The sequence below is a fragment of the Rhinolophus hipposideros genome (genome assembly GCF_964194185.1).
Source record: "Rhinolophus hipposideros genome assembly, chromosome: 16".
NCBI classification, from domain to species: Eukaryota; Metazoa; Chordata; class Mammalia; order Chiroptera; family Rhinolophidae; genus Rhinolophus; species Rhinolophus hipposideros.
The window spans coordinates 30,137,224-30,159,510 of record NC_138062.1 but is presented as its reverse complement, the minus strand read 5'-3'; the positions used below and the strand labels follow the sequence as shown (position 1 = coordinate 30,159,510).

At 37.5% G+C, this 22,287-nt stretch overlaps 1 protein-coding gene across 2 annotated transcripts in view; it reads left to right on the top strand.

Moving 5' to 3' along the window:
- KIF13B (kinesin family member 13B) overlaps window positions 1-22,287 on the top strand; it is a 168,513-nt gene that overhangs the window by 100,278 nt on the left and 45,948 nt on the right. For both annotated transcript variants that reach the window (XM_081076318.1, XM_081076317.1), the window contains exons 21-32: window positions 56-184; window positions 5,476-5,646; window positions 6,783-6,940; window positions 7,285-7,417; window positions 11,852-11,998; window positions 12,578-12,607; window positions 14,017-14,116; window positions 14,665-14,791; window positions 15,555-15,610; window positions 17,307-17,431; window positions 18,729-18,905; window positions 21,657-21,749. In XM_081076318.1, coding sequence (XP_080932444.1) covers window positions 56-184; window positions 5,476-5,646; window positions 6,783-6,940; window positions 7,285-7,417; window positions 11,852-11,998; window positions 12,578-12,607; window positions 14,017-14,116; window positions 14,665-14,791; window positions 15,555-15,610; window positions 17,307-17,431; window positions 18,729-18,905; window positions 21,657-21,749 — 1,446 coding nt within the window. The remainder of the gene's footprint in view (window positions 1-55; window positions 185-5,475; window positions 5,647-6,782; window positions 6,941-7,284; window positions 7,418-11,851; window positions 11,999-12,577; window positions 12,608-14,016; window positions 14,117-14,664; window positions 14,792-15,554; window positions 15,611-17,306; window positions 17,432-18,728; window positions 18,906-21,656; window positions 21,750-22,287) is intronic.

The following is a 22,287-nucleotide window of genomic DNA, read 5'->3' as shown; positions in this document are numbered from 1 at the left end:
CAGAAGAAATCACGAAATCTGGAATAAGTGTCTGTCATTCCCCTCCTTCGTGCAGGTGGCTGGCCGGCTGCATGTGGAGGTGATGCGAATCAGTGGTGACATTGTGGAGAGGATTGCTGGAGGAGACGATGCCGCAGATACCTCCTTTGACAAGGAGTCCCATGAGAACAAACTTACATGCATGGTAAGTCCCGGTTTCGTTTAGAAGTCGTGGAAATGGGGCTCATTTTAAGGATTATAGGTATTTAGACGATAAATTATTTGTTATTTTTCTAATTTTGAAAACAGCTGTCACTGAATCTTTAGTATTTACTATTTCATCATGTATCCTGACGTACCAGTTAGCCTGGTAATTCCATTCCCTTCCTCTGGGCCATTGCACTCCAAAATTATATGGGTTTGTGTTTATCTGAACTTCTTAAGGAGCAGCTTGTGTAGTTCGTATGTGTGTAAAAGGGGGACACACACGTGAACAGAAGACTCTAATGCTGTGTGACCCACATGCTCTGAGAGGTAGACAAGCCATGTTCTGGGACACAGAGGAGAAGTCATTAATTAATTCAGATAGGAAGATCTGAGGAAAATTTCTGGAAAAATCAGACTCAGCGTGGACTTCAAGGAGAACGTGTTATGCAAAAACTTTTGCTCCATAAGGTGCTGTGGTATTTTCACAGCTGTTTGTAAGTAGATTTTAGGTAGGTCATTGCATTCTTGGACTTTTGCTCAATCGGTATGGGTAGTGCCACCTCTGTCACTAATGACATTGACAAAAAACCCCCTCATACATTTCTATACACACTCGAGTGAGCCAGTATGCCATTGGTTGAAGAACCAGTTAAAAAGGTTTTTGAGGAAGAGAAACCAGCAAGAGTCATAGGAATAGTATAGGAGTGAGGAGGAGGCCATTAAAAGCTCAGGTGAGGGAATCCTAAACTTTATTCTTATTTCATGATCTATCCTAGGTCCAGGCCTGTGTCTCAACAAATAATTCTAGAATTGAAGTTGATATTGAAAAGAGTAAGTTAGGAATTAACTGCAAGGTATGGGGAAATAAAGCTGTCAAAAATTGGGCTACTTTCTGTAGGCCTTTGTATATATTAAGACGGCCTCAGATGTTTAAGTCAGTTATTTCAGTATAAAGGGGAAAATCCTTTTTTTAAAAAAATTTTTTAAGAGTTTATTTGAGCAAAAATCAATTTGAATTGGGCAATGCGAAGTTGAAAGTTGTAGGAGTGCTCTGGGTACAGGAGACGGGGGGAAAGACACAGAGAAAGTCAGGGGGCGGGAATTCTTAATTCACTCAAAGGCTAATCTTTATTGTATTGTATTTAATTTCAGAACATTTCCTTTGAGTTATAGGATTATCAGAGATGGAGACATAGGCTTGATGACTCCATAATGGCCCATTGAAAGGTGATGGGAAAAAAAAAAAAGGAAAGGTGATGGACTAGTGAAAAGATCAACTGTGTGAAAGTTTACCATGAGTAAAGTAACATGGAAGGATATCTCACTTGGGAAGTTTGTCTTTATCACTGAAAAGAAGTAGTATATCCTGGGTTGCAAAGCTTTTTTTTTTTTTTTTTTTTAATAAATTTTTTTGGGGAATATTGAGGAACAGTGTGTTTCTCTAGGGCCCAAGTTGTTCTTCAATCTAGTTGTGGAGGGTGCAGCTCAGCTCCACGTCCAGTCACCGTTTTCAATCTTTAGTTGCAGGATCCCACGTGGGTATTGAACCATCAACCTTGTTGTTGAAAGCTCGTACTCTAACCATCTGAGCCATCCAGCCACCCCTCTGGCAGCTCAGCGGCAGCTCCTTGTCTTCAATCTAGTGTGGAGGGCATAGCTCGCTGGCCTATGTGGGAATCAAACTGACAACCCTGTTGTTCAGAGCTCGCGCTCTAAACCAACTAAGCCATCCGGCTGCCCCAACATAGCTTTGTTTATTAAAAAATGTAGTTAAAATATCTTAAGATTTTTAAAATGGACAATATCAAACATATATAAAAAGTAGTGAGAACAGTGTTATTGATCCCCATTTGCCCTCCTTCAACATTTATCAATTCATGGTCAGTCTTGTTTCTTTCATACACTCAAGCTGCTTCTATAGCTGTCCCTTTCCCTTGGATTATTTTGAAATAACACAGACATTATAGTTCATCTATAAATAGTTTATATAAATAAAAATAGTTCGTATCTCCAAAGTAAGCATACCTACAAGAATCAATATAACCATAATATCATAATTAGAAATTAATACTTTCTTAATATGAACTATCCAGTCAAATTGTTTGATTGTCTTAGTTGGTTTGTCTTGAAGGCTATTTTAATCTTTAGGCTCTGGCACTTGTGCATGTTCTCACTCCCTGTCTCTTTGTCTCTCTCTTTCTCTCTCGTTCTCTCTTACCCTATAATTTACTTTCTGTAGAAACTGGGTTGTTGCCTTGTATAATATTTTCTCAGTCTGGATTTTGCTGATTGGTACTATTTAAAGTGTTAAGATGTGTTGGGGGTAAATGGGTAACATAAAGGTAATATATGAGGGATGGAGAATAGCAAGGATACTTTATAGGTGGCAGTATATTCTTCCATCAGAAGGCACATTATGTCTGGATCTCTTTTGGGGATGTTAGAAATCATTGGTGATTATTACCTAGATATTTCATTAGACATTAGAGAAGAATGATATTATAATTCCATCGTTCCTTCATTTATTAGCCGGAATCCTTCTATAGAAAGAATCTTCCTATTATCAACTATTTTGCTATTCAGAGATACAGTTTGTACAGGAAAGTCAGGTAAATGCTCCATTCTCTTCCTGTTATTTACTAATTTTCAAAATAATGAATTGGTTTTCCCACTAATAGCCAAAAATGACCAGTAACATTTTTGTTGTTGTAGTTTTAATACCATTATGAACTCTTGGATTTAAACATAGTTGATGTGTTTTAATCCATTGTATTTATTACCCATATTAAAGCCTAAATGATCCCATCTTTGGTCAGTGGGGGCCTCTTCAGTTGGCTTTTGAGTCCTATTGACACAATGCTAACCCTCATATACTGAGCTAGCTTTCGTGCTTTGGTCTCATGCTGTATATTTCCTGTCCGGTCCTAGACCTGAAATCAGTCATTTCTCCAAGGAACCTCACTCCCTACAATGGAAAGTGGTTTATAAAGATCATATATTGAGCATGTGATATAGCCTTTTGTGTAAAAGGAGGAAGAAAAGTAAACTATACGACAGTAAACAAAATACTGGTAGGGAAAAAAAGAAACCAGTCTAAGGACACTTAAGGTGTCATGGGTGTTAAATATCGCCGGCGTATAAAAGAAGTCTGGATTTATTTTTCTGTGGTGGAAAAAAGTATGCACATACTAACATTGATATTTTCAATTACATTGAGTACAATTTTAGAATATTTTAAAATTACAAACAACATCAATGCCTTCTGATATTCCTGGGCAGTGAGTATCTTGAGCAGTGGCAAGTTAAAGTCTGTGATATTCTGACACCTTGTGGTGGTTTTTGGTTTCTGTCTGCAAAAATGAAAAAAAAACAAAACAAAACAAAACCCCAAACCTATGTTCTAGATATCAAGATGTTCCTCATTCCTGATATTCTTCATTCCTGGGAAGTCACATTCCTGAGAAGTTGCCTGTTGGGGAGAGTGCAGCCTATGAACTCTTACTTTCTTCTTTATTTCAACCTTAAAATTGAGAATGATTTCTAAGAAAAAAAAATGGCTTTCAAATAGAATTCAATCACAAAGACGTATGTTTTGAACGTCTGTCCACTCAAAGCTCGGCAGTGTTTTCGTTCATTCCATTTCATTGGTATGGTCAGTGGTCACACCGGTATCATTAGGTAGCTATCCTATTTCACAAGGAGAAAAACTAAGCGTAAGAAAACTAAGATTTTAAGTAATTTGCTCAAAAAATAGAAGCTAATAAGTGGCAGAGATTTTTATTTAGATCTGAGTGCTCCAAAATCTTGTAATCTTCCCAAATACTACGTTGCCTCACCTTAAAGAATATAATAAGCATTTTTAACTAAAGAAAACTTAATTGCTGAAAACTGATTAGACTGTATTTGGTTTGAATGAATAAAATGTGTTAGTACATCTTTCATAGCCTGTCAGGGAATTGTGGTCTAGATGTTTCTATCTAGATGGCAACTCTTGTTGCCATCGCAGGAAAAAATGAGTAATAATAGGAGTTCCCATTCATTGCTTACCCATTATGGACCTGGTAGAAAAGAAAAGAAAGTCATTTGCTTTGTGAGATTTTCTTTGTCCTTGTTATGGCTTTCTGAAGTGTTAAGACTATTATATTTGTGGTTGCTGAATTACACCAACTTCTGCCACATAGTCAAATCTATTTGTTAAATTTATTTACTGAAGGAATAGTGCATTATGCAACACAGGAAGTGACCAAGTGAAGAGTAAATAAATGATCAATGCTCAGTCATATGAAATTCGGCCTAATCAATTATAAAATCAGAATTTAGCTTCATTAATTTTAGAATTTAATTTCTTTCATACTTGAAGGAATTTTAGAATATTATAACATCACAAAAACTCCAGCTTAAAAATTAACCTGGTGCTACCTGCCAAAAGAAATATTCAGAGTATTTGGCGGCTTTAAAATCTACTATGGGCATTTCTTCTGATGTTGTTGGATCTGATTAGATGCATATTTCTAATTGCACAACCCCTACACTCCTGCAGTCCAGGGCACATTTCCTTTGATCCACCTATCCTCCCTAAAACTGCATTAAAGACGTTGACCATCTTTAATCTTCTTCTTTACGCCTCCAGGTCTTCAAAGTATACATTCCTGATGATTCCATGATAAAGTTTTTCAAACAATGCTCTAGTAGCATGTAACATTCTACTTGGGAATCTTGTTTCTTTTTATACTTTAAAGTATCAAATAAATGTTTTTTGCCCTTTCCTGAATATTTATTGCTTGTTGGCACATACACTGATTTTGTTTTTCATTCATCATTCTTAATAATCTTGTGTTCTTATGACGTATTCATATTAGGTTGGTGCAGAAGTAATTGGTGGTTTAAAAGGTTAAAAAAAATTGCAAAAGCCGCAATTATTTTTGCACCAACCTAATAGCCAAATTTGTATTGTTGAATGGTGTTGATGTTTGAGGATTTTGTTTCTCGGAGTTGATTATTATAGTATGATAACGATCATGATATAAGACCCTAGAATATAAATGTTCTTCATCAGACTGTAAATGCTTTAAAACAGCCACCTTTATAGGCAAGGTTGTTGTTACCCACTTGCTAAATATGACAGTGGTTGTCACTATTTCACAGAGACAGGAATACAGCCCCAGGGTGAATGGGCTTTGGTCAATCAACAGTTAGTGATACAGTCAGGACTGGAGTCCATATCTCTGACTCAAGTGTTTCTTGGAACTTTCTTAGTTAAAAACAAACAGAGCCTTTCTTTTCCTTCAGGTTAAAATACTCCAAGCCACTGGATTGCCACAACATCTGTGCCATTTTGTATTCTGCAAATACAACTTCTGGGATCAACAGGAGCCAGTAGTTGTTGCACCTGAAGTGGATACCTCGTCCTCCCCTGTCAGCAAGGAACCCCAATGCATGGTTGTCTTTGATCATTGCAGTGTAAGTTTGTTTTCCAGACTTGGTCAACATTTAGTTAATCAGGTAAAAACAAAACAATGAAATGAACCTTATTTTGTTGAATGGTACCTATATGTCTTGGATCAGAGTTTCTTAGAGTGGAGCTGTAAAAAATGTTATCAATACATTGAATACGCTTAACTTACACAATGTTATATGTCCATTATAGCTCAGGAAAGCTGGGGGGAAAAACTACAGTGTCAATGCATTTAATTCCTCCACAATAAGAAGGTAACTTTTGTGAGCGCGCGCACACGTATACGTATGTATGGATACTCTTCTCCAAAAGGAATCATATTTTGTATTAGATTACTGAAGAAGTTGTCATCTAAAAAGAAACTAATGCTTTAGAAATAGTGAAGATAGAAGAAAGACAAGAACTGACTTTATTGAGCACCCAATGCTCTGCTAAGCACTTTATGTTAGTCTTTCATTTGATCTGGACCTCAGTTGTATTTGATGATAGTGCTTTCTACCCGCAGAAGAAGCCAGTTCATTTTGCGCAGGGCTAGTAACTAGCAGAGCCTGGACCGTCAGATTTTTAGATTCAATCTTCTACTGTGGCACAGTTTTAGAGCTTTATCCTAATTATTGCAAAATACTTATATTTATTTTGTAAAGATGGACAGGTTGGGAGAATTTTTAAAAATTAGATGACTTTTTTTTTTTTTTTGCACTGATGATCGTTATATATTTCCTTTCTCTGTTATTGGAGATAGCTTCCTAAAAACTGAGAAACACCCTGCTATCTTATTGCATGTAATAACTTGTATATCAGCACATACTGGATCATTGTTGTAATTCATAATATAATTATTTATACTTTTAAAAATAGCTCTCAAAATATTGCTAACACAATGGAATACAATGCTGGTTTTTCACAATAGATTTTCAAGGTAAAACATTTTTAAAAAGTCAGAGTTACAGTTATTTTTTAAAGGAAAGAACCTTAGGCCACCTGAGTTTTCATTATGGGTGTAGTATAACAGTTCTGTTCTATAACTAAAACATTATTTTTTATTTCTACTCTCCATGATGCAGTAAGTATATGTTGTTGGGTGTAAGTAATCACAAGGTTACCAGAAAGTATTTCCTCTTCTGTAATTATTTTCTTTTAGGAGTTTTCTTTTAACATCACTGAAGACTTCATAGAGCACCTTTCGGAAGGGGCATTAGCAATAGAAATATATGGCCATAAGATGACCGATCCTCGGAAGAACCCAGCCCTGTGGGATTTGGGGATTATCCAAGCAAAAACACGCAGTCTTCGGGACAGGTGAACTTTAAATATCCATCTGATTCCATTTATAGTTTTTGCTTCTGTACATGTGATTATGATGTTTAGATTTTTAAATAACCGCTTTGAAATAGATTTGTAATTAGAACTTCTTGAATAAAAAAAAAAGGACTCATTTCTTGTTCTGCTATTAAGTTTATTTAACTTTGCTTTTAATTGTATTTACTAATATGTACGTGTATATTACCGATTGAACTATAGATCATTCTGTTGAGTTATTCTGTTTGGAAGTCATTATCATTGTTAATTCTTGTGTAGGAGCCTAGGCTGTTTGTATTGAAATAGAAATGTTTAATTTTCCAAGAATTTCAACTATTTCCTAGATGGAGTGAAGTCACCAGGAAAATGGAATTCTGGGTTCAGATCTTGGAACAGAACGAGAATGGTGAATACTGCCCTGTAGAAGTAATTTCTGCAAAGGATGTACCAACAGGAGGAATCTTCCAACTCCGGCAGGTAATAAAATTGTGAATGTTGGCATTTTGAATGTTAACATTAAATTCTTTGGCACCATAAAATGTAATGTTGGGTTCCTTTTAGCAGAAATGTCAGTGATAATGAAATCTAGATTGGCCAAGTCCATTTCCTGTGTTAAAATCATCTCCCGGCTTCATGTGTGTTTTCCTTCATTTTCAAAACTATTTCTATTTATAATATTTTTAAACTAGCTTTTGTTAGTAGGTTTAAGTAAGAAAAAGACAAATGTTAAAGGACAACTTAGAATTGAATTGTACGAAATAAAACAAACATATCAAGCAGCATTGGAATATTTATAAAGACAAGGAGAAGCAATGTGACGTGGTAGAAAGAACAAGCCTCCAGAGTCTGACATGCTGGGGTTCAGCTCTGGCTCCCCTGTGGCCTAGTTGTACATCTGTGCGCAGGCCCAGTAACCTCTCAGAACCTTTCTCAGGTAGAAATTGGAGGTGATGATAGTACCAACTTCTATGGATTAGTGTGAGGATTGGGAGATACTGCATATAAAGTACAAGAGCTTGGTATGTGGGAGATGAGAAGTGTTTTTTCTTCCTGATGCCAACCAATTCTCCAGTTCTCTGCAGACACCATCTGGGTGTCCTATGAGTGCCCTCTCTGCAGATGAGACTTCCAAGTATTGGATTCCCAGGCTACCCACTTCTATCTGACTTGGCTGCAAAGTCGGGGGTTCCCACAACTCTCCTCCTCAGGTTCAATAATTTGCTAGAATGACTCACAAAACTCAGGAAAGCCTTTTACTTACTGTTACCCATTTATCATAAAGGACACAACTCAGGAACAGCCAAATGGAAGAGAGGCGTGGGCACAGTATGGGGAGGAGGGACGAGGAGCTCCCCTGTCCTCTCTGGTACGCCACCCTCCCTGCACTTGGAGATGTTCACCAAGCAGGAAGCTCTCTAAGACCCATTGTTTGTAGGTTTTTGTGGATGCTCCATTATGTAGGCATGACTGATGACAGCATTGGCCAATGGCGATACTCAGTCTCCAGCCCCCCTCTCTCCCTGTGGGGTGGGGCTGAACGTTCCAGTCCTAATCCAGGCTTGGTCTTTCTGATGACCAGCCCCTGCTGAAGCTATCTGAGGGCCTGCCAAGAGTGGCCAAGTTAAAAGACACATCATTTAAAGATGTGCCTATAACTTTTATCACTCAGGAAATTCCAAGAGTTTTAGGAGCTCTCTGCCAGGAATTGAGGACAAAGATGAAATATCTTTTTATGATACCACAGGAGGTGTTAAATAAATTCAGCTAGGTAGATATGAATACCTTCCAAAAATCAATACAGCAGGGAAATATGTGAGAATTGTCACTTAACCCCAGGCAGATTGTAATCTGGAGTGACTGTGCTGCCAACTAAAGAGGAGAGAAAATATCTTAATAGAATTTACATGGTAGACATGGAAATACTTTTTTTTGGCTCTGCTTTAGTGGAATATTGCATCCTATGATATTTCCATACTTCAGAATAATAGTAAACTATTAGAGTAGCTCTAGAAAATGAATGTTGAAATCATTCAAAGCAAAATATGAGAAAAGATTAAAGGAAAAATAAAGTTTGCTGAAATATTTAAGTTCCTGAATGTTTTAGTAGGAGGAACGTGATAAGCACTTATTCTCTGACCCCAGCAAATGAATTTTAGCAAATTCATTCATGCATGGTCAAGGAACTAAAAGCAAAAGGAAATTAGTTTAAATTATAGCATGAGATATACACATAAAATCGGATTCTTAAGTGTGTGAAGAATCTTTTTCTGAACATCTTTTAAAACTATATATATCTTCTTTGGATCCCTTAGAAATTCATCTCCTGGAAGGTAAGACCAGTTAATTTTCTTTGATTTAGTGTGAATCAAATATTTAAGTATTTATCATACTTCTGACAACCTTTACTACAAGTTGGGTTTCAGTATTTCTACTTCTGGGTATTTATCTGAAGAAACACATAACACTACTTTGAAAAGAAATATGCATCCATATGTTTATTGCAACATTATTTACAATAGCCAAGATATGGCAGCAACCTACGTGACCATCCACAGATGAATGGATAAAGAAGTACTACATTTGTACAATGCGATATTACTCATCCATAAAAAAGACTGAAATCTTGTCATCTGCAACATGGGTGGACCTAGAGGGTATTTACACTAAGTGAAATAAGAAAGACACAGAAAGACAAATACCGTATGATTTCACTTATATGCGGAATCTAAAAGAGAAAATAAAACAGAAACAAACTCATACAGAGAACATTTTGATGGTTGCCAGATGGGAGGGGGGTTGGGGGGATAGGTGAAAAAGGGGAAGGGATTAAGAAGTTCAAAGTGGTAGTTACAAATAGTCACCGGGATGTAAAGTACAGCATAGGGAATATAGTCAATAATATAATAATTATGTGTAGTGTCAGATGGGTACTAGATTTATCGGGTGATTACTTCGTAAGTTATATGAATGTCTAATCACTATGCTGTACACCTGAAACTAATATTATACTGTATATCAATTAATTGAAAACTTAATAAAAATTTAAAATAAATGCAGTCATGCAAAAAAAATATATTGAGTTTATCAGGAAAGGCCTTTTTGAAGGATGTGCATCTTCACCTGGATGCTGATAAGAATCACACAAAGGCTAGAAAAGTTTTTCACATGTAAATGGCAAGACTAAAGAATAAAGATACTTGGAGTTAGGTAAATTTAGATAGAAAGTAACGTGTAGGAAGAGATGGCAGTAACAGGAGAGGTTAGAGAAGCATAGAGGGCCTAAAATGGTAGGTTCATTGAATTCAGTATCTTTCAAAATTGGAACCTGTTCTTGAACAGGAAAAGTGACAGAGGAAAAACTGATTAGTTTAACCATAGGCAATTTCCGGTTTTGTAGTTAAAAAAAGGTCAAGTACCAGCAGCTAAAGGACTTTCAATATAATGGTTTAAGTGCACTATTCAAGGCATTTTTTTTTTTTTCAAGGCATTTTCTATGGGACGTTAAACCATTCTTGGATCTTTTCCCTCCTTTTTTTTCTTTCTTCTTATCTTGACTCCTCCCCAGAGTGTATGTATTTCACACATTTAAAATAGGCCACTTTCTGTCCTAAGTAAATAAACAAAAGGTAGCCAACTGAAAATGACTAAACTATTTTAGACTATTAAAATGTTTTCTTAGGTACTTGTTTCACAAAATATCTGACGCATAGTGCTTGGAAAATATTAAAAGACATCTGTAGCTCATCTTTTCAAATCTAGCTTGATGGGGATCAATCATTGCCTAATTGATTTTTCTGATAATACCAAGCTCTTGGGATTCAAAATCTGATGGAAGAGGAGAATAGTAATAGACTTGAAATTGTATATTCAAATTCTGTTTTATGTTTCTAGACTTTATATAAACCAACTTTGAAGTCAGTAATTTGGGAAACTGGGAATTTTAAAAAATAGATTTAACTCTAAATATACAAAGTCACACGTAATTATCCTGAAAATGTGCCTAAGAAGGAATAGGTTCTCTCTGGTCGAGTCTTCATTTTGCAGCTTGATTTAAAATTGTTTTATTTTGTGATTAGAGCAGTGAATCCAGGATAGTAGTAATTATTTTTACTCTGATTGCTTACTTTTTAAAAGTAGGTCATACTATATATGCTAGGTTTGGAAATCTCTTTTTTTAAAAAGTATGGTTAACATCTGTCACCACACTGTTTAACTTAAAATATCATGCATATTTTTCTACAGCTGTATTTTAATGACTATGTAATCTTTTATTAAATATACTATATGCAGTTACAGTATTATACATATAATTTGTAACTAGTTTTTATTCTTAACATTGCTTTAAGATTCTTTATGTACATATGTGATTATTTACTTAGACAAGAATCCTAGACAGTTGAATTGCAAGGGAAACTTATATTTTTTAAGGCAACTTGCTCTGCAGAAAGCTTTACCAGTTTATATTCCCACCAACAGTGTATGTAATTGCCTGTTGCATAAACTTTGGGCAATATTAAAAATTTCATTTTCATTTTTAAAAGGTAATTGCTAGCTTAGTAAGTGAAAATAAATGTGTATCATGCTTATTTTAATTTGTATTTATTTGATTATTAGTAAGTTGACCATTTTTTATTGTCTACCTATTTGTGTTTCTTTTGTTAGAATGTTTTCCTTTAATGTTTATTTTTATTGAAAAAAATACGTAAATCATCTATTCTGTCTCTTTCTACGCCCTTCAAAGGTAATTTTTCCTGATTAGTTTTTCAATTTGTAGTTTACCACTTACCATTTAAAATACAGTGTCTCCAAGTTAAACGCTTGTCCCAGCATCAGCCTGTAGGGGTCTCTCTAAACCAAATTTTTGTGAATCAAACTGATTTTTAAAAACTCTTAAAATTGTATGTGATATAGGGGCAGTCCCGGCGAGTCCAAGTGGAAGTGAAGTCGGTGCAGGAATCTGGGACTTTACCACTGATGGAAGAAAGTATATTGTCTGTTGGCATTGGATGTGTGAAAGTTAGAGCGCTCAGATCCCCCAAGACCCATGACGCCTTCCATGTAAGTCTCTGTGCCTGCTAGGTTCTTGCTGAAAGACCCAACCAGACGCTGGAACCTGTCAGAAAACGGCCTTCCATGAACAGTCTTTTCAGTATTTCTTTTGTTTCCCATTGATGTCTTTATATTTTTTTTTAATTGTAGTGTATTTGCATGGAATCACTACACCAGACTGTTGGTTTTGCGCTGGTACATGGAAAACTGAGGGTTAAAACATCTCAGTCTCCAGAAACTCCTCAGTGCCTGCTAGTGATTAACCTCCTCCATCACCCACCCCTCTGCAGAAACCCCCTGCTGGCTTGTAAAGACTATTTGCCAGCAGGTGTTTGATTTCCCCTGGGGAGTGGGACTATAAACCCAGCAGGGAAAGTATTGTACTGGTTCCTGAAAAGGTCAAATGAGTGTTCTTCTTTCCTATGAGAAGCTCAAGGTTTTACTTCAACTTTCTGAAAACTATAAAACCAAGAGTGAGGGTGAGCTAGGTGGGAGAAAATACAAAGTGTGGGAAGAGACTCAGATTGTTTAGCGTAGCCGGATTCGTGGGTATTGTTTCGGTTCTGCATAATGTGTTTTGTCTTGTAGGAGGAAGAGGAAGACATGGACAGCTACCAGGTAATGAAACACCTGTTAGCCTCATCAAATAAGCTTGATTAAAGTACTAAATTACCTATTCGTGAGTCTTGCTGTACTGTTACTTAATACTTAGTACAATTTTGATTCAAATATTGCTTTTTCTCAAATTAAAATAGAGTAGGAAACAATGAGTGTTCCATAGACTGTAAAAGTAACATCTGTTTAGTGTAGGAAATCGTTTGTGACTGTTATCTTTTTCCAAACCTGGAGCTCCTCCCCAGCCAGGCTCCCTGATTTTTCTGTCCTGGAGTGGAATCACCCACTCCTTTCCTTATAAGAGTTGTCTCCTACTGAGTATCAGTCAAGCCACACCCCCTAGGTATTTTCCTTATTTGAAGCCAGGTCTTTCTTCCCCATTTCATGGAGTCATACAGGTTTTGTCCGCCCACCCCACTCCACCCTACTTCCTAATCTGCAAGATTTTGTTTATGTCTGTTAAGGTTTATCTTGTTAGTCTTGTTAGGACTCTCAGAGCTTTTTGGATCCTGATTATGTCATCCAGTGTAGTCACTCTCCTGGTTTTGCATCATTCTAATTTGATAAAAATGTCTGCCTTCCTATAAGTCACTGATAAAAATATTGTATTGGAGAGGGTTAAATACAACGCCCTATGGCACAACAATACAGACTTCTTTTAAGCTGACATTATTTCATTAATCATCGTTCTTTGGATGTGCTATTTCAGTCATTTCTGATTTCATTCAAGTAGATTCATTGCACATTTCTCCATCTTGTCCACAAGAATGTCATGAGCTATTTGGTTAAGTGCCTTAGTGAAATCCAGATATACACCATTTCCGCAGCATTCCACTGAGCTACCCAGTCTTGTAATTCGATTACAAAAGGAAATGAGGTAAGACTGGTGTACAGTCAGGTGTTGACTGGAAGAGTTGTTCATCTCTGTAATGCCCCACACCACCAAAACACCACCAAAACAAGGGAGAGAAGCATTTACATGTTGTTTGCAGAGACTAGTGAAACATGTTGAAGGCTATAGTGAAGAATTCGAAGAATTCTTATGATGGCTTTAAGGGAAAACTTTGAAGATGATTGAGTAATATTTGTGATTTTTATTCAGCAAAGAGACCTCATAGAAGATCTCAGTTACCAGCTCTTGGCATTCTGCCCTTTGAGCCAATAGGAATAAAACTGGTTCTGGATATCAGAGACCGCCCTTTCAGAAACAGTAGTAGTCTAGAACTGTAATGCTTTAATTTCTGAGAGTTTCTGTCATGCATAATGGTTGGAGTCAACTCATGGTGGTGATGAAGACATTAGTGGTATATAATACTTTGCGTTTTCGAACCAGATTAAAGTAAGATAGAGCACGGTTTCAAATATATTATCTTGGCATTATACTGATTGTCATTTCCCTTGTCTTCTTTCAGGATCGGGATTTAGAGAGACTACGCAGAAAATGGCTAAATGCGTTAACAAAACGTCAGGAGTACTTAGATCAACAATTGCAAAAGCTTGTCAGTAAACATGGTAGGAAAGCAAGTTGAATATTTCCTTTCCCCCACGTCGGTGCATAATTAATTCCCATTTGCAGCCACATAAATTAGAAGTAGATGAACACATCAATAATGGGGATGGCAAGAGCATAAGAGTGTTTCTTATTTGTGTCATATCCTTTCAAAAGAACATTTATCTAGTTGTAATGATGTCTTTGCCCTCCCAGCCCCAACAAAGAAAGAGAATACACAAAGTAAATATTGTCCCTCAAAAATAACTTAAGGTAAGATGCTAACATTTCTTGTCCAAAAGCACTTGAATCCTCTGACTGGAAGAAATCATTCATGTGCTCTTCTACGAACCAAGGATGGGCTCGCTGTAAAGAGTGCACCAACCCCTCTAGCTTACAGTTACTTTTTCTTTGTGAATTTTTTTTATCACTAATTCGGGAAGTAATAAGTTTCTAGTGAACTCTCATCAACCGATAACTGAAATATGGGCAAATCCTACCATTACAAAGGACAAGAAGTGTAAATAGCGAGGGGGATATTAATCTTTGCCCCTTATTTCTGATATTCTAGATAAGACAGAGGATGATGCTGACCGTGAAGCTCAACTCCTAGAGATGAGGTTGACTCTCACGGAAGAAAGGAATGCGGTCATGGTCCCTTCGGCTGGCAGTGGGATTCCAGGGGCCCCTGCAGAATGGTATGAGGTTGCCGTGTGTCTTCTGAAGTTCTAAATGCTCACTAAACGGACTGCTTTTTGTAGGAATTTTGCCTGTGCTTTAATGAAAGGAAGACTCGTTATAGCATATGGGGAAAAAGTTGTTTGAATTAGAGGAAGTGTTAAATTATTTTCATGAGTCAGAATAACTATGACCTAAAACTGTTTTATTAAATAATATTGTTATTGGCTCAAGCAATTAAGATTTCTGAGAATCTAAATCAATATTTAGTACCAGTGCACTTAACATTTAAAAAAATAGTTAATATGTTAATTACTTAGGTCATTCCCTTAAAAGACTATTTGGTCATCATAAAATTGCATCTCCAAGAGTTTTAGGTTTTGGTGCTGGCTAAAACTATATTGTCAGCAAATGTTCTGTGCCACTTTACAGAAATTAAAAATAGTGAATTAAGCTATACGAGGTCCTTAGGTATATAATTTTATAAGAAAGTAACTTTAAACAAGGGGACTTCATTTATAAACAGGTATATGTGTCTTATAAGACTGAGTTCTAGTTTCAGGGCATATGATAATTATACATGAGTGCACCAGTGAAAAGGAGCAGGACTTACAGTCAAGTCTTTCTGGCATCTCTGATGTGAAATTATAGCAAATCCAATCGCAGAGCTATTATTAGTTTGAGCTGTAATAGTTCTGAATGTGTATTAAGGCTGTGTCACGAAGTACATGCTGATGAGACAGTCCGCTTTATTTGAGATGCTATTTGTTCATTATGTTTTAGGACCCCAGTTCCTGGGATGGAAACACACATTCCTGTTATATTCCTTGACTTAAATGGTAAGTTAGGAGGTGCTTTCTGAAGGTTTACCTCTGACAAATTAGTGTCCAGATGACCCCTAGATTCTGACAAAGTATGCAGTTAGGCAGTTCTGTAAGCGTAAGAGTAGGAACCATTCCTTGTGTGCCAGAGGACTCTGATACTTGACAGAGAATGGATTTTCTGTAAGAATAATATTTTCATAACGGTAATAGGTATGTTTCATCGTGATGTGTTCTCATATTTCATTCTACAACCCATACTGCTACGTGTATGCTTTGTTCTTTCAGCAGTTTGGGATGGTAGTCATGGTTTCCTGTGCTTAAAATAGTTCATTAATTAATTCATTTAGACATTCAACATTTTATATTTCGGGTGTACAGCATAGTGGTTAGACAGAATATTTCCTTCTGTAATTTTTGGAAAAAACCTCTCTCTGGAAATGACTAATAACTAGTGATTGCTTATGTAGCATGTTTTATTTTATCTGGTGTTTTCTTAGCACTGTTTAATAAATTTCTCACTTTTTCTGTGAGTTCTTATGCCATTTATCCCTACATCGCCTATTTTTAAAATAACTTGTCATTTTTTTTCTCTGACTTTTCCCCCCTCATATAAAATATTTTGGATGTGGCTATATTTTACATATACTTTGTCTGAGGAGGGAAAATAAAAATGAAAAGGTAGATTAACAAGCTAAAAATAAGTTAAAAGTCAGCAGTTAAATTCCTAAAACATCTGCAGAAGAACTATACATTAAAAGTAACTATCCTCAATGGACAAGATTAGATGTCTTCAGGGGTTTTCTTCCACCTAGCTGGATAGCTGGAAGTGAGTCATACCTGAGGTATTTTGCATCTTGTGCCACTTAGCTTATTGAAACACATGGAAGATTTTTGTATATACACAGTTAGGGAATAATATTTAGCCACTGTCTGTCCATCTGATGGTTGTAATATATTACCACTGCACTCTCTCCTTTGTTGTTCTCTTGACCTCTAGAAACTGAAGATGACTTTGAACTAGTCTTAAGTTGGGGTCCTGGATAGCTGAGGGTGTGTGTGTGTGTGTGTGTGCGCGCGCGTGCATGCACCTGTGCACGCAAGAAGGTGGGAATGAATAAGCTTAAAGGCCTGTTAGTAAGAATATTCCTAGATATGATAAGGACCTTATTCAGTCTTTTGCCCATTCTTGGTCCACCCAACCCCATGTACTAGAAAAGATACTTTTGATGCCTATTCACAAGCTTATGATAGATAGGTAGTAGGGAGAGCCAGGCTTGGAACTGAATAACCATAGCGCCATGGGACAACCCTCCAGTTTCCAGCTCATGAGCCAATTGATTCGTTTGTTGAACTTAATCGTCAGATAATTGGAATCTCATTCTTGTTTCTCCAGATAGGGAATTTGGGTTATAATCCCATCATTAATATTTGTGGGCTGACTTGAATAAACCTCTTGGGTATCTTGGCTTCAGTTGCTTTCCATGTAAAAAAAGGCATAAAGGAGACTGGATAAGATAATTTCTTAAGGCACTTTACAGCTCTAAGATCCATGAACTGTTGAATGGTCATCATCTCTGTTACATAAGATTTTAGAGCCAAAGCAAATGAAATTTGACGTAGAAGAATCTAATACTAAGCACATTGAAAATTAACTGGTAGGGATTATCCTTTAAAATGTTCTCCATATTTAATGGACTGTCTTTGCTTTTAGCGGATGATTTCAGCTCTCAGGATAATATTGATGACCCAGAGGCTGGTGGGTGGGATGCCACCCTCACTGGGGAAGAAGAGGATGAGTTCTTTGAACTGCAGATTGTCAAACAGCACGACGGAGAGGTAAATAACGCAGAGCTCAGGAGGACTGGATGAAAAGTAGTTTCCTTAACCTTTCCATGAGCCTTTTGAAACAGCAAGGTTATCATTTCAGTGCTTAATTTCTTAAGAAAGATGAGTGAACACCTTTTATTATGACTTCCAGAAAGAATGGAACCACTTCCAGAAAGAGTGGACCATCAGATTACATCCCTTCCCCATTTTCCTTCCTCTCCTGGTAAAAACTCATATTTAGGTCAGCTGAGGTCCAGGCTCTAGGGAGGTATGACTGGAATGTGCAGAGGTCAAATGATAACCATGCGTGGGATTTGCTGTGGGGTTCTTCAGTAAAAACTTCTTAAAAGGGAAAAAAGAATAGATGAAGCCAGTGTGGCCAAATCTTGATAATGTTTGAATCTGAGTGATGGGTATTCAATGGGGGCTTATTTAAATATTGAGTACATTGGAAAAATTATAAAATATTTTAAGGAAGGAAAGCTGATAACGATGCTTTGAAGGGTACGTCATCACTTAGTGGTATGCCTAAGTTGCACATCCTGACTCTAACAGTGAGGGAACAATCAGACAAACCCAACTGTGGTGTTCTCTGTAAAACAGAGGGCCTGTGCCCTTCTTTAAAGAGTCAATGTCATGAGTGTTTCAGAAACGCTGGGGAACCATTCCAGAGTAGACTACAGGGACATGACAGCTGAAGGCAATTTGTGATCTGGATCAGAATCATTAAAAAATTGAATATGGACTCTATATTACATAGTAGTATTGTATTAATGTTTAATTTCCTGAATATGATTGTTGTCCAATGGTTAAATAAAAGGATGTCCTTGCTTTTAGAAGATACTTGCTGAAGTCGTTAGAGACATAGTTATATGCCTGTAACTTACTCTGAGGTGATTCAGCAAAAAAATATATATATATATAAAGTAATAATACTGTATATATATGTGTGTGTGTTGTGAGGAAGATAGGATAAGGGAAGGTAGCAAATGTTACCAGTTGATGAATCTAGATGAACGATACACAGAGGTTCATTGTACTGAATTTACAAATTTTTTTTTTAATGTTTGAGCATTTTTCGAAATAAAAAGTTAAAATCCAGCCAGCCAGGAACAGTCTGCTCTGTACTTCCCAGACTGGGGTTCCTGAGCCCACAGCCTCATATTCCAGTCTCTCAGGGTAGTTCTGGTCGAACTGCATTCGTGACTGGCATGTACCACTTCAACCCAAGCCCAGATATTCCCTTGCGAGGCTTTTTGTTTTCAGGAGGAAAAGGAGAAGTATGTTCTCTGTGTCTTCTCTGCAGGTGAAAGCAGAAGCCTCTTGGGACTCTGCAGTACACAGTTGTGCTCAGCTCAGTAAAGGCACACCTGCGGATGAGCGACTCTTCCTGATCGTGCGGGTGACTGTCCAGCTCAGCCATCCGGCCGACATGCAGCTGGTGTTACGCAAACGAATCTGTGTCAGTGTGCATGGTCGGCAGGTGAGTCCTTACGCCTAGTTGAAGAAGTGACTTGAACCGCAGGTCTGACACGAGGGCAGGCCCAGGGAGTGATTGCTCTGGCCTTCTGTCCCGACAGGCTCTGGGGAGCATTGAGCTTTTCGTTTCCAGGTGACTCTTCCTGTCTTGTAACCGCACTTGTTTTGGCCCCGGAACATGCCATCCTGGCTTCCTCCTAGACAGTGTCCACTTGTTACACAAACTCTTCCTTACTGCATGTTTACAAAGGACTGCCATTCTTTTGGATGCCACAGGGCCCTGTCAAGGCGAAGGTCACTGTGTTTGTTTGTGACTTTTCATCTGGGTCCTACACGATGAGAAGGTTCACTGCAGGTAGCTATTTGTGCTTCTTACCCTTCGCTTTCCATACCTTTCTTTCCTTTCAGTCATCTCTGAGAGGTCACTGATTCATAAATTTGGCAAGTGTACTCCGTCAGGCTTTGGGGTAAAAAGATGAATAACAAATAGTCTGCATCCTTAAAGAGCCAATGTCTGTTGGTCTATGTAGATGTATAAACAGGTGACTCTTCTCTGTGGTGATAGTTCTCTCGCATAGGTGGTCATCACGCGCTGGGAGACTGTAGGGAAGAGAACAGACAGACAGTTCAGACCGAGGAAGTCAGAGATGGCTTCAGAGAGCAGGGTCACTCGCGTGTGAGCCACTTTGTTACAGACGGGGAAGTGTGGCAGGCAGAGAAGGAGCTGTTGGCTGTTCCATGGAGAGGAGGAGATACATGTGCAGAGGTAGTGAGGATGGAAAGGACGTGGCGGGCCCGGGGACCTTGAGAAGCAGGGTGTGACAGAGTGCTGCAGAGGCCAAAACTGTGGCTGTCAACGTCGTTGCAGCTGGACTATGAAGGAGCTTGTGTCATATGAAGGGGGTTAGTAGAAAACTCTAGGTAAAGATATAAACCATTTCTGTTACTGGGTTTTGCAAATATAAGATTTGGGAGGTTGACTCTAGGGATTCTTTTTAACTGTCTATTCTTACTTTTTGGAGGCCTTCTTGATACACTGACGAAAACCAGGACAGATGAAAATAAATCTTTTCATTTAAAAGAGCACAGTCATGGTTGACAGAGTCCTAGATATAATCTCCACGCCTAAAAATTAATCTTTAGTTCTAAATGTCACACTGATATCAATCTTTGAAATGAAGACGGGCGGTATGCTGTTAAAATTGCAGCTCTTTAGCTTGGCAATCCAACATCAATAAAATCCAGGTCATCGGGTTAGCCATAGAGGCATGTGCTGTGCCTCCCATTCACTCTTCTCTCACTCTCCCTTTTCTCGGAAGTCTTTAAGGAATTGAAAAAGACACGTTGCTCCCAGGGAGCATTTTGAAGAGTCATCTGCCATTTCAGAACCAGAGATACTGGTTGTCAGGCACTGAGCTTGACCTCATACCAGTCCCACAGAATTTTTAACAGAAAGGGTGCATTATGGAATCACCAAGTTTCTTTTTTTTTTAAAAAAGGTTTTGTTTTGTTTTATTTTTTTTCTATTTTTTGTTTTAGGGACAAGGAATTCTCGCATTTCCCCCCTAGTTGAAATGATTTGACAGTATCCAATGGATACTGAATGAAATGATAGTGTTCTAGGGCATGGCTGTTTTCCCTCCCAGCTTTAGATACTTCATTCCTAAAAATGACTTCTTTACAGCAAGAACAGAGACTTCCTTATGACCCTAATACATGCAAGTCAGCTTCAGCGATTCCATACAGATAGAAAACAAAACAGGAAGATGACGGTAGCACCCACACTTTCCCCCACCACCCGTTAGAAGGAAGATAGTGTCACTGGCAGTGGTACAGGCTCACGGCGACAGAGTGAAGGGGTGAAATCAATGGTCTCTCTGCAGTCTGAGAGGCTAGCATCTTTTTGTTTTTTGTTAACTGACGGTTACAGAATAGGAAAGAAATTATGATTAAGCAAGTTTTTGAAAATAACGTATTTCTAAAACCAAACAGCTTGGTTTTTCTATTTTCTTTGGGGGTTTCCACATATTTCCTGCTTCCCTTTCTCATGAGGAGAAGGGTTCAGTGTTCGTTTAATATTCTCTCCCCTTATCTTTATTCACCGATTGTATTCTGCCCTCTTCCCTGCTCTCTTCAACCTCTACGGGATGTTCAGTGTTAGCAGCATCTTCAAATGAGTCATCTATGCATTAATTCAACAGTTCAATTCTTAACTGCTCAAAGAGCGCAGTCAGCATAAACAATGACCATGCAGTCTTAAATCATTCTTCGTAACGATCCTGCTTTGGTCAAGAATTTAATGTCTGAACTTGTCAATATTCATGGTACAAGATGTCCATCGTGCTGCAAAAATGAAAAAAAAAATGTGTAAGAGTCACCAGTCCTTGCTTACATCTTAGTTAGAAGGTCATTTTATTGTGTAGAAGTCAACAGCCTTTTTTCTGTAGCCCTTTAGCAGAGCTGAACCAGAGGCTCAGTTCCAGTTTCCAGTTTCGGGTCTATACTTTTCATACACTGGGGACAGGACCTGTCACCCATTGTGCACGTTTAGATGGACAGGTATCTCCCGTTGGTTTTGTGTACGAAGATAAAGTTGAGGAACTTGTATTTAGTGATTTGAATTTCAACTCGCTTATATGGGAAATACTCTGTGTCTTCTTCCTTAGAGTGAATGCAGTATCTTTATGCTGTCTCTCTCAATGTAAACTCGGTTTTTGAGACGGGAAACCGTATCTTCTATTTTGTTTTTCTCTAGGGTTTTGCTCAGAGTCTCCTAAAAAAGATGTCTCATCGAAGTTCCATTCCTGGCTGTGGAGTGACTTTTGAAATTGTCTCCAATATTCCAGAGGTGAAGGATCATACGAAATTTGAATTTACTAAAAATAAACATGTAACTTCCTGAAAAGTCACGTACCCAAGAAATATGTATTAAATGGAATTGTATATTTAGGAAAATGCTGTAGATTTTTAGAGCAACTTCCTAATCTTAACTGGACTCATAGTAAAATGTACTTGTGGTTTTAAAGTTTCTGGTTGTAGTATTTTGTTAAAGAATATTCTTTTGAAATGCAAATCAACACCTTTTCACTGAGAAGGTAAAAAGGAATAAAAAGTACAAACTTCCAGTTATAAAATAAATGAAGTCACAGGGATATAATGTGCTGCACAGGGAATATAGTTAATAATATCGTAATAACTTTGTGTGGTGACAAATGGGTCCCAGACTTATTGTGATGATCACATTCTAAGGCATATAAATGTCAAATTGCTATGTTGTACACCTGAAACTAATCTAATGTTGTATGTCAACTATACTTTAATAAATAATAAATTTTTAAAAAGACATAAGATAATATTGTAACCCTCAAAGGGAGACAACATTGTAT